The sequence below is a fragment of the Micropterus salmoides genome, unplaced genomic scaffold, assembly GCF_014851395.1.
Source record: "Micropterus salmoides isolate LMB-PRFRI ecotype aquatic unplaced genomic scaffold, ASM1485139v1 Ms_hic_scaffold_8, whole genome shotgun sequence".
Taxonomy (NCBI): domain Eukaryota; kingdom Metazoa; phylum Chordata; class Actinopteri; order Centrarchiformes; family Centrarchidae; genus Micropterus; species Micropterus salmoides.
In genome coordinates, this window is record NW_024044570.1 from 21,109,051 (window position 1) to 21,124,052 (window position 15,002).

At 40.1% G+C, this 15,002-nt stretch overlaps 2 protein-coding genes across 5 annotated transcripts; both read right to left on the reverse strand.

Annotated features, from left to right (window-relative positions):
- Nucleotides 1–2,221: 2,221 nt before the first annotated feature.
- Nucleotides 2,222–8,533, reverse strand: impdh1a (IMP (inosine 5'-monophosphate) dehydrogenase 1a). Of its 2 annotated transcripts, XM_038705558.1 has the most exons (15): nucleotides 8,012–8,533; nucleotides 7,188–7,286; nucleotides 6,525–6,573; nucleotides 5,699–5,800; nucleotides 5,475–5,549; nucleotides 5,118–5,324; nucleotides 4,916–5,003; nucleotides 4,606–4,805; nucleotides 4,259–4,349; nucleotides 4,047–4,142; nucleotides 3,662–3,805; nucleotides 3,249–3,390; nucleotides 2,991–3,134; nucleotides 2,822–2,905; nucleotides 2,222–2,300 (listed from the first exon to the last, which is right to left on the reverse strand). In XM_038705558.1, exons 1-15 carry the CDS (start codon nucleotides 8,245–8,247, stop codon nucleotides 2,279–2,281), a joined length of 1,779 nt encoding a protein of 592 aa, XP_038561486.1. In that variant the 5' UTR covers nucleotides 8,248–8,533; the 3' UTR covers nucleotides 2,222–2,278. The 2 variants fall into 2 exon arrangements, with proteins under 2 accessions (XP_038561486.1, XP_038561487.1); XM_038705559.1 differs by lacking the exon at nucleotides 7,188–7,286.
- Nucleotides 8,534–9,862: 1,329 nt separating this feature from the next.
- On the reverse strand, nucleotides 9,863–13,468 carry LOC119894247 (receptor-interacting serine/threonine-protein kinase 3-like). 3 transcript variants are annotated; one of them, XM_038706895.1, is made up of 12 exons: nucleotides 13,345–13,468; nucleotides 12,964–13,124; nucleotides 12,488–12,800; nucleotides 12,247–12,395; nucleotides 12,096–12,145; nucleotides 11,677–11,832; nucleotides 11,381–11,463; nucleotides 11,209–11,257; nucleotides 11,033–11,106; nucleotides 10,616–10,655; nucleotides 10,200–10,436; nucleotides 9,863–10,103 (listed from the first exon to the last, which is right to left on the reverse strand). In XM_038706895.1, exons 2-12 carry the CDS (start codon nucleotides 13,116–13,118, stop codon nucleotides 10,096–10,098), a joined length of 1,314 nt encoding a protein of 437 aa, XP_038562823.1. In that variant the 5' UTR covers nucleotides 13,119–13,124; nucleotides 13,345–13,468; the 3' UTR covers nucleotides 9,863–10,095. The 3 variants fall into 3 exon arrangements, with proteins under 3 accessions (XP_038562823.1, XP_038562821.1, XP_038562822.1); XM_038706893.1 differs by having other exon boundaries at nucleotides 12,964–13,131; XM_038706894.1 differs by having other exon boundaries at nucleotides 12,964–13,154; nucleotides 13,345–13,467.
- Nucleotides 13,469–15,002: the final 1,534 nt, after the last annotated feature.

Here is a 15,002-nt window from a genome sequence, read left to right on the forward strand (position 1 = left end):
GTAAGAAATTCAAAGAGTCTATGCTAGGAATATAAAGGAGAGCCTTCTTCAATAGGGAGTGGACAAACAATGTTGTACAAAATAGAGTTTCGTTTTACACAGTTGATGTACTGTTGTGTTTCATGATCGAAAAAGTGAGATGTGCTCAAAAGGACTTAACATATAAAGAGATAAGCCCCTTTGACCTCTTCCCTGTTGTGATTTTGTGTACACAATTTAATCCAGAGTGGTAAACAATATGAGGAAGACTTTAAATTCAAATTCATCAGAGGGAGCTAAACAATTGTAGTCTGTTTGTAATAGGAAAGCATAACAAGTTGCCCACCCACTATCAGCACCTTGCTGACCATTAAGATGTTACTTCATCAGTGGAATAGACATTTTGCATGTAGTAGGCTACTTTTCTCACATGATCATCATATGTTATTATAATGTGTGGCGTAATAAACATGGTAATTCAACGAAAATCCATATACAGTATACACAGGATGAGTGTGTCTTAAATATTTCTGTATTACCTACTTTAGCAAACCATTTTAGCAGCCTGTACCATCAATGAATAAATCTGAGCTTTTTTTTTTAAATTAATAGTGGGTGGCAAACTGTAGTAAGGTTACAAGGGCACAGCACAAGACATTACTAAAAGTATGAAACATGAATAGTGAAGTGGTTGGATTTTGAATATATTGCCCTCTAGTGGTAATGACACAATTACCCGTTTGCAATTGTAAAAACACAGGAGTCAAGATGAGCAATGACTTTTTCCCTCATATTTTTCTGGAAATATGGCAAACATTTTAAACAAAAATTAAAATCCCTGTGTCAATATTATATTTATTCATGCAACACTATTTACAGTAAATAATTTTGAAGTCTCAAGGTATGTAATAGAAGAACACAGTTTTTGTACTTTCTGTAACCCTCAAGTAAGAAATTGTCAAATAATTTTGTCAAGAGCTAATTTTTCTTGTTTTCAGGTTATTGCAAAATGAAGATCCAGAGTGTACCAAAGACAGTGAGTACCTCCCAAGAAAATTAATTAATTACATAAAACTGACAAATCAATATTTTGTCTACAGTTCCATAAAGTATAAATAAATACATCCATTGCAATTTGTTTATTACTACCCTACTCCACTGACTCCACAGCACTATTTCACTGAGCCTGCAAAAAAAGGACAAGTTACTACCCACTTACCATAATTAATAATGTGTTTTTGTTAAACATAATTATAGAAGATCACAACATGGCAAGCCAATGTGACTCGCTGTGACTTGCTTTATGAATCTAAAAATGGAGACGGCGTATGGAATGATAATCAGGTAACTGAAAGGTAGAGGGTGGATTGTCTCCTGTCTTGTCACTCGAGAAAATCCACAGTGAGAAATCTGTAGTGAAATTACACATGATCCCTTCTTTAAGCACACATTGTAAAAAGAAATATGTGTAGATGTGAATTAATGCTGATGCTAAGCTTTGGTCTCTTCTGCAACAGTGCAGCACATTCAAAGAGCTCACTAATAAAGGATGAGATTATATGCAGGGCATCCATCATGTAACAGCCAAATTTTCACCTGTCAGAGAAATTACATTGAATTTGCTTAAACGACATGGAAGATAATGAGAACATATTTGTGCTATATATCCTATAGCCCTATATTGAATGTTTCATCCTGGCTCAGTAAGCCACATGGTCATAGGCCAGAAAATGTGACCATAACTACATATAATACTATCATATAATTATTTTACATTTCTGGAATGTGCTTCCATTATCAGCAGAGATATGTCTTAAAGCATTTTAACTTGTATGTTAAACTTCACTTTTAATGAAATAAAATGTTAGCTGTTTAAAACATTATGCCAGAGACATGCTGCTTTTTGTGATGTATCTGACCGCCTGATTTCCTGGAGAGAAAAAAAAGTATGTATCTTGTATGATATGTTAAATGAGCATGGAAATATAGGGGTGCACCTATGCAGGGTTTGTTGTATACTCTTCTGTATCAGGGTGCAATTCAGAGACCAATGAGGAGATGGGCATCTCATTAGATTTTTTAAAGTGTATTCCATGAAGGGTTCAAATAGACAGACAAGAACACGAGAGGAGGGCACAGAAAAGCAGGTTGTCTGGTTTTGTGTGGATTTGAGTGTGGATGTTGTAAAACAACGAGAGCTTTGTGTTTGTGGTTTGATCACATGCGTCCCGTGCATCTGCTCATAGCTGCTGGGGTCGGGACGTTAGGTCTTGATCGAGTGTTTCCTGTTCCTCCCGCCTCAGTAAAGTCGCTTCTCGTAACTACACATTGGAAAAAGAAAAGGCAGAGTATAGGCATTTCCTGTGGTGTCATAACATTTAAACCAATATAAGGCAATCTTGGAAAGCGATGAATGAATGAAATAAGATGGAAGTATTATAACCACATGGATGTACTTACATGGCACAAAAGAATATCTAATGTGATAGCATGGGTAAGAGAAGAGGAAGAGAGAAGACAATTTTGATGCCGCTAACCACAGGTAAATTCCATTCCATTTGACAGTGAAAGGTTTCAAAGGGACTGAATACAAGTGAAGCTTAGACATGCATTGTTAGTGTCTTTGCTGTTATAAAGAAACTTGGTTGGTCACATATTTAGAGAGGAAAGCGATGATGACAGGCTTCGCCACAGTACCACTGCCACCAAAATATTTAGACAGTAGGGGGCTACCAAGGGGGATAAAGAAAAGAGGCATGTACTGTAGTAAGAGGGAGTTGCAGGGGAGGGGGAAAGGTCAGGAGCCAGGGGCCAGGGGTCAGGGGTCAGAGGTCTGACTTACGAGTGTAGGCCATGGACTCCTCCCTCCATTTGAGCAGACATGGTTCTCTTCTCGAACTTCAGTTCTCCAGAGTACATCATCGACCTGGTGCAAAGACCCACAGCTCTTTCTAACGAAAAGCCCTTACACTATAAAAACAGTAAACACACACGTGCAATTTCACACTTACCGTAAAATGGACAAACTCTTGGCTCCTATGTCCTGACAGCCATGTTGGATACCAGCAATGAGGTAAGGAGCAAACTTATGGATGGAGCCTTTATCTTGTACTGATCCTGAGACACCTTGAGCCACCTTCACCTTATCTCCCTCGCTGGACACACAAATACAAGTCGCACAGAGTAAGAGATGCATGTGTCGCATATACTTTTTTTTTTCTAGAATATGTGTTTACACAGCAAAGGACCTCTGTGACCTCACTCCCCACCTGAAGTAGCGTTTCTGACTGTTATTTTTCTCCATGGCATCCAAGGAGCCCATTCCTCTGTACTTTTTCAGACGCACACCATCTGAAAAGAAATATTCTCCCGGAGCTTCAGTGGTTGCGGCGAGCAATGACCCCATCATCACTGAGGGCAGAAATATGACAGGACCAAAAAAAATGTTATGAAGTGATTAAAAGGACAACAGGCAAGGGCAAAAAAAGACGACAACAAAAAAGCAAAACATTTCCGAAAAACAACACTTTTATTATATAAAAGTAGTGTGTTGGTTACACAGTTGGTTAACAGTGAGATCACTAGAGTTGTCTTTCCACATAAAGGTCCACTGAATTCAAATGTGAATCACTATATAAAGACTTATGTAGAAGGAGAACAGGAGAATGCTGCATTTCTCTACCTGTGGATGCTCCCAGGGCTAGAGCCTTCACCACGTGTCCAACAGTCTGAATGCCTCCATCAGCAATTACTGGCACTCCAAATCGTCGGGCATACTCTGCAACCTTGTACACCGAGGTACCTTGGGGCCGTCCACATGCCATCACTGAGGAACAGGAGCACAAACCGGTGTGTTGGTGAAAAATATCCCCAATACAGCTGGGATGAAGACATTATTATGTTCCCTGCTTTATGTTTATCACATGTAAACTAATAACTTTTTCTAACTTATCCAAGAATTTAAATGCAGTGCTCCTGTGAAAAGATGCAGTTTTGTTGACTTTTTCAAAATACAAGGTTTTATCTTAAAGAAGCAGACGTTCACAGTACCAAACTCGTTGTCTTACCTTCCTGGGTGATACAGATAGAGCCACACCCCATGCCCACCCTCAGGGCGTCCACACCAGCATCTATGAGGTTTTTAGCCTGAGCAGCTGTCACCACTAGAGAGAGACAGACACCCAGAAAAGAGCTCAATGTGGGAAATGTGCAATAGGTTAAAGAAAGGTTTTTACACCACAAACGCATAAGAAAGCTCAGAGACAGGAAGAGAGCTCACCATTTCCTCCAACTACCTGTAGTTCAGGATATTTCTGCTTGATGTAGTTTATCATGTTGATTTGATACACTGAGTTTCCTTGGGAGGAATCCTGCTCAAAATGAGAAGTGAAATAGTTTCAAGGAGAGATGAAGCACTTACTTTAAGAAACACTCCACAAGTTTAAATTAAATCAATAAATTAGGTAAATTAGAACAATTCCTATTTAATATAATCATCAACAAGCCCCAAAGCCGCCACATTCATCCTGCCTGTAAGATGTGGACAATTTGACTGTTGAGTGCTATGACATCAGAATCAAATCTTAAACTAACCAATAAGCTCATCAAACCACAGTCAAAACCTACCAGGACTACCACATCCACCCCAGCCTGCATCAGGAGGTCCAGCCGGTATTTGTCGTCATCCCTCGTACCGATAGCGGCTCCGCACAGCAGCTGTTTGCGGGAGTCCTTGGAAGCCAGAGGATAATCTCTGTTCTTCTTCAAGTCAGTCCTAGCAATGATGGCAACCAGCTCATCACTGTCATTCACTATGGGGAGCTTACCTAGGAGAGTGTGAAGCGAGTGAATGAAGAAAGAAAAAAGAAGTATACATATGAGACCAAGTGCTGGTTACATTTGCTCTACAGTAGCAAGACCTACTTCACAGATTTACCTTTTTTGCTGCGTTGCAGTATATCATTAGCCTCTTTTAGAGTGACTCCAGCAGGTGCAACAACCAAATCTTCCCTTTTTGTCATTGCCTGGATCAAAAAGTCGTATATTACTATTCCACCCACTTTTTTTGCATCATACAATTATTGCATATATTGCGTTCTCAAACACATGCACACATAAATACACTGTTATACACCCACCTCCTCCAAGGGTCTGTCATGGTCCTTCTCAGACAGAAAGTCTATATCTCTGGAGGTGATTATGCCGACCAGCTTGCTGCCCATCTTGCCAGTCTCTGTAACAGGGATCCCAGAGAAACCGTGGAGTGTCTTCGCCTCAAACACGTCCCCCACTGTGTGTCGGGGACTCATTACCACTGGGTCTGTAATAAAGCCCTGCTCAAATTTCTGGCAAGAACAAAAACACAAGTGTTGAGTGATTAGAGGACATTCAGTGTATATTGTTTTGAAAATAACATTATTATTCTGAAAAGGTGTCACAGATCACTTTCTCTGTGTACTTTAAGTTCATTCCTTTGTTGACTTGGTCCGTCTTACCTTGACCTTGCGCACCTCATTGGCCTGGGACTCAGCAGTACAGTTATGATGAATTATTCCAATCCCACCCATCAACTGAAGCCAGCCAATCACAAACACAAGAGCAAAGAAGAAACAACACTGAAAAGGTAACCAAAGCCTTCAGTGCTATTGTGCACTTAGCACTGCGGAGAAGGATGATGCTAAGCTGGGTGTGTGTAAGGTTGAGCACTGTTTGTACTCACTGCCATGGCGATGGCCATGGATGATTCTGTGACTGTATCCATGGGAGATGAAATAAGAGGTGTCTTCAGGGTTATCTTCCTTGTCAATGCAGAGGTTAGATCCTAAACATGGGTTGCATTTGGAAACCAAACATCATCTAATGACCTTAAAACACAAAAACACATATAGCAAAAATATACAGACTATAATCTTAAATGTTTTGCTATGACATACTCTAAATGACAAGTACACAGCTGCAACACATTTGTTAACCAAATGTTAAAATTTATTTTTATTTTGTAGTGCAATGGGCCTAAAAGGCAGTCTGGGCACATTAGAGGCTGACTTGTTGAATTCACCTGCTTGACTCTTACATGACGCAGGCGTGTGTCTGTTTTGAACACCTGCTGTCCCACAATAGGCCATGTGACCTAGGCATGAAATTCATTTAATGTCCCAGCAGAGCTTGCAAAGTCGAAAAACAAAGCAAGCCAACACTGTGCTCCAAGGGTGATAACAAAGAGTTGGGGATTCCCTGCGCTTGTGAATGACTGTCAAAAACATGAAACATCAGCAAACATTTTTTTTATTGAGGCCAAAGACAAGAACATGTTTGTGGCCCAAAGGAACATGGCATGAAAAAAACAGTACAAGAGAGTACAAATTATGTGCGTCCTTTAATCCCTTTGTTTAGGACAAATGTAATTATTCATGTTTGTCCACAGAAAGTTTTCTTTGTGCATCACATACGAACAAGACAAAGACAAAAATATAGTGTACACCGGGGAACAGTACACAGTATGTGGCTTGTGATATGCATATCATGGGCAGTGTTATGATACTCACCACCTCATCAGAAGTAAAATCTATGAAACCAGGGAGGATCAAGAAGTCACTGAGAGGAGAGACAGAGCAGACACATGCAGTTAGAGAGAGGAACATGAGAACATCTTGCTTTGGATCTAGAAAAAATATTACATAAATGATATTAATAACCAATATTACAATCTCCACATGTATCATGCCGCTTTAACTGTGTATGTGAACTGTACTGCACATATCCATTCCTACAAGCAGCAGTCTTTAAACTTAGTTGACAGTGAGCAGACATAATCTGTCAGCCTTTTTCAAACCCCTGCAATGTTCTGCATTTATCCTCAGCACACTGATAAACCCTGCATATAGCCTCCATTAAGGAAACTACACTGACACCCATTAATACACTGATATGTGCACAACACACACACACACACACACACACACACTGCTTTTAATGTCTGTGACACCACTCAGGGTCATCCTTGAAAGTAGTATTACTCGTTATAATCCTCCATATAAAACTCAAGCAGATGTGTCATCGCTGATATACTAGTAATGGAAAACATTGCATAACACTAATGTGTACGGGCGTTTCTGTATGTGCAAATGCAGAAATGTACGTGTGTCAGTGAGTACCGTAAAATTCAATTTTGTGCCATAAAATATGTTTTTTTTATTAGCATTTCTTACTTGTATGTAAGTCCATCACCGATTGCAAAGAGTTGTTGTGCTGTTAATCCATCTTCAGGAACATAACCTGTGCCTCCACTGATCAGGTAGTCTGCCGTGCTGAAATATGATAATAACAAAAATGATAAAAATAATGATAATATGTAAAGCCACACATTAACATCTGAAAATATGAATAACTCAGTGCCAGGTCTGAATATGCGGTGAGTGTATAATGATATGACAATAAAAGATGACACTTCTATGACTAGAAGTAATAGTAGATTTGAATTGACAGTGATTGTAGTTCTTGCTGCAGATTTTAAATATAAATGATAATAATATATAATTTAATAAACATTTTACTGACCACTTTAACACAATCCCCCATCCATTTCTTCGCGTGACTGCAAGCAGTGTGCATAAATCTATTGTCACTAAAAATAACATGTTTGTTTAGTCGGCCATTTATTTCCAGTGACATTTATCTCTTGTGCAAAACAAGTTGTTGACTGTGTTTCTTACACACATTTGGCCAGATCCTATTACAAATGCTGGAGTCGAGACAGGAAATGCTAACGAAAGGGATCCGGCCTTGTCTATGGAAACTCCTTTTATACACCTATGACGGCAGTGCATTAGATAAGAGGATTTGGTTGGCTGCCCAGGTAGCAGATAAATAGGCGCACAACCAATGCTACTCAAAAGTGAAAACATCTCAGCTTGAGTTCAATGTTCAATAGAAGTTATAAGGCTTCACACATTAACTTCCGCAAATGAGAGTAGGCCGTGACCTTACAGTATATGCAGTGTGATGATAGTCTGTACAAGAGTATGAATCTGACCTCTCTGGTTCATATCCAGCTTGGATACGTGTAGCGCTGTATCGCTGGGCTGCAGTCTCATGCCCATGTCCATGTGGCATTGGGTGGCTATAGGCCCCGTAGGGGTGAGGTGGTTCCCCATCTCTGTTTGAGATGCGCGGCCGTGCTGGTTCCATGTCCCCCACAATCCTCCGGTAGTCGATTTGGTAATTGTCCCTCTCCCCATCTCCAAGCCGGTCATAACCATGACCTTCCATCTCTTGGAAATCCAGGGCTACGACTTCCACAGGGCCCCACCACCTCTCTCTCACACACACACATACACTTCAAGCAAACAGTTGCCCCAGCAGCTCCCAACAGCCACACAGCAACACACACCACTTGCTGTTCAATTATAAGCACTCATAAAGACCCTTTGAGTGCATGTTCACACAAATACCTTTCAGACACACCTGACATGGGAGGGAGCTGTCTTGCCATCTGTTTTGTGGCCAGTGCAGCAGTTGAACCCAAATGGCCAAAAATACAAGATTTGAAGGTTTGCCGCAGTATGTGTGCAGTTGAGAGTTTCCAAAATGGGGGGGGGGGTGCAGAAGTAGCAGCTACAGAAGTACCTTAAAACAATGTTGTTTGCCCATAGAGAGAGAGAGAGAGATTGTATTCCACATTGTCATCTCTCATCCTTGGAGTGTGAGGCCATAAAGGCACTCAAGTAGAGCTTTTAGCTAACCTGTTCATGAAGTCGACTTTCTTGGCACACCGAATTCCCTGTATGTTCCCCAGCCGGAGGCATGAGCAGCCGCTGGGGGAGGAAAGTCAGGTCTTGCTTAGGTGGCAGAGATTCGTCCCTATGGAGACCCAGAACGCAGTGCTGCTTGGTTATCTGTGGAGCTTCTTTCCCCTCCGTTCTTCCGATGCCTGCTGAGCTTAACTCTGTTTCTGACAGTAGCAGACGTCACTCTCCCACAAAGAGGATTGGGAGCATTAATACAGGGTGGGGTGGGAGTGAGATGGGTTGTAGGGTGGAGTGAGGCAGGAGGACTGAGGAAGAGAAGGGTGGGTCAAGATGACACTTGAACACACTTTCCCCTTGGAAGATTACCATGGTGTAGAGGTGTGCGTGTGTGTGTGTTGTTCTTTTTGCTTTTTTGCAGAGCTCAAGGAGACAGAGCTGTGAATGAGAAGAAGGTCAAATCCCATGTTGTTACGCCTTTTAGACAGAGAGATATACTGTATCCAAGTGTCTCTGTGTGTGTAAAGAAAGGACGAACTTAAAGGCAACAACATGTTGCACTATAATTGTTTCTTCATAATAAAAGTGAAGAGTGGCTTGTATCCCAAGGCACTTGTGCATTTATATTCTTACATAGTAGTGTAACAAAATATGCTAATAAATACATTGATGGAAACTCACATTTTTAGGAATACTGTTGATTGTACAATATGATAAAACAAGGTTACTGAATGTAAGAGACCCAAGTCCCCTTCTGTCTCTTTAAGTTTTTTGTCTTCACCAGTTCATTGTCAGGACCGCTATTCAGTTTGAGAGTAGTGAACATCAAACCTGTACATTAAACTGAGACAGAAAAGTAACTTTGTTGCTTGTGATGCCCTCGACAACATCATCTGCAGGTGACTGACTGACTGCTTGTGACAGTTACTGAGGGATTGAAACAGAAAAGCCTCTTACCAGTCTCTCTCCCTTCCTCCCATCCACTACAGGAAACAAGCAACGCCCCCTGCCCCCCTTCATATTAATTAACAATGGCAAATGTGTTTGTCGCTGACGATTAAGCCATAACCCCTACACTATGCACCATGTTACTTTTTGTAACAAAAAAAGAAGGTGAGGAGACAGAATTTTCAAATTACTTTCTGAATTTTTTTTTTTTATTAAAAACATGTTTAAAAAGTTCATTATATGCATGATTGTTGTAAATACAGTGGAGTAACATGTCAACGAATCGCATACATAAAAATGAACAGAATATATAAAAAAACATATAAAATATAATATATAAAAATAAAGATGAAAGGAGTAGAGGCAGAGAAAGTCTTTCACACCGCTGTCCATAAAATGAAGGAAAGCCCCATTTGCTTTAGAATTAGTCACCTAAGAGGAAGACAACGTGAAATTAGAAACTTGAATAACTTATCATAGATTAAACTACCATGTTTGAATATTTTAACAAGAGGAATTCCTACTGACTGTCCATTAGCGCAGGGTGATGGTTTCTGAGAGCGTCGTAGAAGGCTGCTTTGACCTTTTCCCCTCCTGATGTAAGTACCCTTTGATAAAGAACTCTCATTTTCTCCTGGCTCGTCCCTTTAGCGTCAATCACTGCGTAGGCTTCAGGGTGCACCATGTTTCCAAGATCCTCTGCTACTGCCATCACCTCAGAAACTTTCTGAATTAATGCTGCCCTCTTGTCATCAACAAACTTTGCTGTTTTAAAATATAGAAGGAAAAAAGCATGTACATAAAAAGGCATTCATCAGTTAATGGGACCCTTGAATGAATGAATTCCAACATCATGCTCATTTGAGTTTACAGGAAACTTTAACAAAAAAGAACATAAATTAATTTTCACAACACAGAGCGTCTGTAGAGTAAAAAGTACTCACCTTTCTCTGCATTACTGATTATTTTAGTAGAAACAGAATCCTGTTGGCAAGAAAAAAATCAGTCTATATTGTGTTATTTCTTATACTAGTGCATTGCTAAATGTATTATACACTAGTTTGGATCATTTATGACTGAATGACGTGTTAAAGTTGTGATAATAATGCAGTTAATAATAATCTGTTTCAATGTATTTGGCCACACCCTGCACCAAACCATGAGATGTGTTCGGTGGTTAATTATACAAAAAATATATTTAAAAAATATTAAAATTATATTCCCTCGACATATCTTTTTGCACACAGCTACTTTTGGTTGTAGGGTTGACTGAAGGCTACAGGTTTTTGTTCACAGGACTCTCTTTATCTCAGTGAGATGACCTTATTAAATAGGCAAAGGTCAAAGTGCATTTGGCATACCTGCATTGAAGACGGGATGACCTTCATTTTAGTAAATCTGACATGATCCACAGTATCATTTGCCTGTGTCTGTTCTGAAAAAGAGAAAAGGAACCTCATGTTTTATTGTGGAAAGAAAGGAATACCCTGATTAAGATTAAACTCATGCAACTCACAAACAGTGTTGAATTATCTACCTGGTGTCGGATGAGGAAAACAGTTGGAATGTTGATTACTGGTTGGTGACTAGAGTAAAACAGGGAGAAATTGTTATGCAGTATATCAGAGAAAGGAATGAACAAAAAGTAAATTTTGGATCATGATTAGTCAGGATTATATTTAATTTTCTGAAAAGAAATTAATGAGTACCAGTCTTGTCGAGACTTCAAGGAATGCATTAGGAATTCCCTTCTTGTGCATTGACAACAAATTCTCAGTGACTTTAAGGCACTCTGAAACAAAAGCATTAGTTTCATTTTAAATACATAGTGTACGTACATACTGTCTGTAAATTACAGTGTGCATGAATGAGTAGTGGCTTCTCAAAGGAAGCAGGTGTCAAAAGTGACAAATTAGTCTGCAAATCACTTCTATGCTTGTTAGATTTAACTATACAGAATGTTCTAATATGGTAACAATGAACATGTATATTTCTATAAAAATACCTTTAAAAGGTGGCCTCTCGGAGGGATTTTGAACCCAGCACCTCTGCATGAGGTCAACCAGCTGTTTCAACCCCTCCACGTTCATCTGCTTAATTTTGTCACAGGGAGGTCTGTCCCCTCGAGGGATCCCCAGGGCCACAAGACTGTAATCAGCCACTACAGTACATGTAATACAATGAAGACATACAACAAAACATACAAACACAACTGAGTGTGTGTACATACAGTGTGTTTGAACTGGATATAATACAGTATAAACAGTGCTTAGTTTGGTTGTAAAGTGATGCATTATGAGGAAAACAATATAGGAGATTACCAAAAACACTAAAACAATAGATGGTAGGAAAATGACTGGAAACTTAAACGTAAAGAAAACGAACAATAAGTCTGGAATGACAATAAAAAAAAACTATACATACTTGGATAGGGCTCTTTACCGGTAACGATACACCAGAGCAGGATGCCATAGCTGATCAAGAGAGAGAAAGAGGGGTTTTTAAGTAACAGTTAAAGTTTTTACCATATACAGATGCATTTCTACATTTAGTAGTATTTGGTTTTAATCTTAACCTGTATATGTCAAAAGCACGGGTAGGTTTATATGATGCCTCAAAAGCCTCAGGAGGCATGTACTTGTGTGAGCCTCCAATTGCTCCTGTTGCTTCTCTGCTGCTGTTCAAGGCACTGGTGGAAACCCTGCACAGACCAAAGTCTGCTAGCTACAGAGTAAGAAAGACACACATAATATTAAACAAGCCGTTAAATCAGCTTTACATTTAATGTAAACATAAGAGCACTAGATGACACACACCTTGGCATTAAGGTTGTCATCCAGCAGTACATTACTTGGCTTTAGATCCTGGTGCATAAGGTCCATTGAATGGAGGAAGTTCATGCCTAGACCCACCTGATGGGCCAGGCGGAAGGCCAAGGGCCATGGCGGGGGGCCAGACAGGTCCTTCAGCAGGGAGTGAACAGATCCTCTTTCCATGAACTCCATCACTATTCCCTGTTGCATTGATGTTCCCCCAAATGGGGGACATCCCTGATACATTCCATAAAGCGTCAGCACAAACGGACAGGAGGCTTTTTCCATATTTTTAGCCTCTTCATACAGTGCTGGGCTGGAATAAGGAAGGGGATTGTTGAGAAGAGTAAAGAGAAAGCAAGCAAGTTAAAGCTGCAGAGCTGCTTTAACTACTATTTAACGTTTGTGGATGCGCATGAATTAATCATTAGAACTAAGTCGCCAAGTTACAGAAAAATTGCAAATGTTTGTGCATTTACCGAACATCATCGCGAAGTATCTTAATGGCCACATCAATGCACAATTCCTTGTGCCTGGCCTTGTAGACATGACCGAATCCCCCGGAGTCAACTGACACCCATTTCTCCAAGCGTTCGTTGCCGATTGGCTCAGTGTTGCGGCTCAGCAGTGCCATCTCCTGCTGTAACCTCAACGACGGAAATCATTAAAGCTTCGAAACATAAATAAAGTGGTTCACTGACTGCTTAGATATTTGTTTTTCATACATTACATTTTGATTACTGTCTCCTTGCTTTTACACTGTCATTATAGCAAGAGCAAGTTTTGGTTGTAAAAAGATACCGATAAATGTTTTACACCGAGTATTTTTATGTATGTTTTTTTGCATTTGTTCTACTCACCGAATATCCCGATCACGTGCTGTCCCTCACATGCAGACTTAAGCGTTAGTTCATTCCAAATCTGCAGCAAAACACTACACCAGTTTCTTGTCCGTGCAGTCTGAGGCTGTACAGCAGAGGGGAGGAGGAGTTTAAACTGAGGGGAACTTCCTGATGACATGACAGAAAAATGAATAAGGATGATAATTGTGGAAAAGAATGTCTTGCTCATATCACAGCCAGAGAAAATAGCCTAATGATAGAAGAGGGCCAAAAGTCCACACACAAAACTGGAAAATTTGTTAAATTTTGTTAGGCCTACTATTTTTATATTCGCTGTAGAAATGCGGCGAAACAGTTTTTTTAATTCTATATGGCAGACCTACGTTAGCGGCAGCACACATGCACTGTGAGAGGAAGTTAAGGAGGGCTCATAGGCTAGTTGTAGTAATCTCAATGGGGTGTCTTAAGAAAAAACACATGCAGAATGATTGCAATGATTACAAATCTGGCAATCTCTTACCAACGTCAGCCTGTGGAGATTTGTGTTGATCTGTAAAAAGGAAGTTTTGCTGAGAAAGAGACTGCATTTTTCAATAGCCTACAGAGAGCCTTAAAGTGTGAGGAAGCTAGCCTGAAGCCAAAAGGCAGACAGAACACACACAGCCCCTAGATTTGAAGGTAATTTATTTGAACAAAGAAGAAATGCGCGGGGGGGGGGCTGGCACATGAAAGGCACAGGTAAGTGCTGGATCCTGTGGTGTTTTCCGTGAACCACGGAGTGACTGGCAGGTTTGGTAGCTGGTGAACAGGTCCGGTGTTTATTTCCTGAGGCAGAGTACACAGCGAATGATGCAAACACAAACAAGTGATCATCATGCGGCGGGGACGGGAACTTCCTTATATGGCTGGATGTAGGTCAGGCGCGTGATTGGAGATGAGCGATAAGTGTATAGGTCCCAAACCCCGGAATTACGCCACTGCCAGGAGAGAAAGTAAAAGCAAGAACTCTGTAACAATCAAAAGTCTAATGATTATTTTCATTATGGATTAGGGGAGACCGGTTGTAACACTTTTTGCTTCAGTAATTATAACTCACTGAATTTTTTAGCTAGAGTTCTCAAATTTTTATACAAAGTAGGCTACCCACTTTTGTTCACTACAAATGGCACCAATTCAATCCTCTACAAGAATATCACAGACCTCCTGAGTTGATGTAAAATGCAATGAGTTCCCTTGTTACAACCTACCCCAATAGCAGGGTTGGTTGTAACACATGCTGGGATAGGTTGTAACAGTCACACAAATAAATCAAAAATAAATGCCACACTATATGATATCCTTCCAAAACAGGTAGTTATATAAAAGAACAATGTTTCTGTCTTGCTGTAACAGACTTTGTCTGATGACTTGCGCGCATGTACAGTATGTGTAGGTAAATTTAACTATAGAATAAACTTACTTAAAAGTATACTTAATAAATACGACTAAAATGTAATTAATTAAAGAACATCTCTGTGCATCCTTAGGTCTAACTAAAAAGAGATGTGTGTGTGTGTGTCTGTCAATGTGTGTATATTCTTTTCAGAGTCACAGTCAGTGCTTGAAGTGGGCCGGTATTCACTGCTACGTATACCAGCACTTCTGTATTTTACTTTTTGGTGTACCAGGACTTTTTC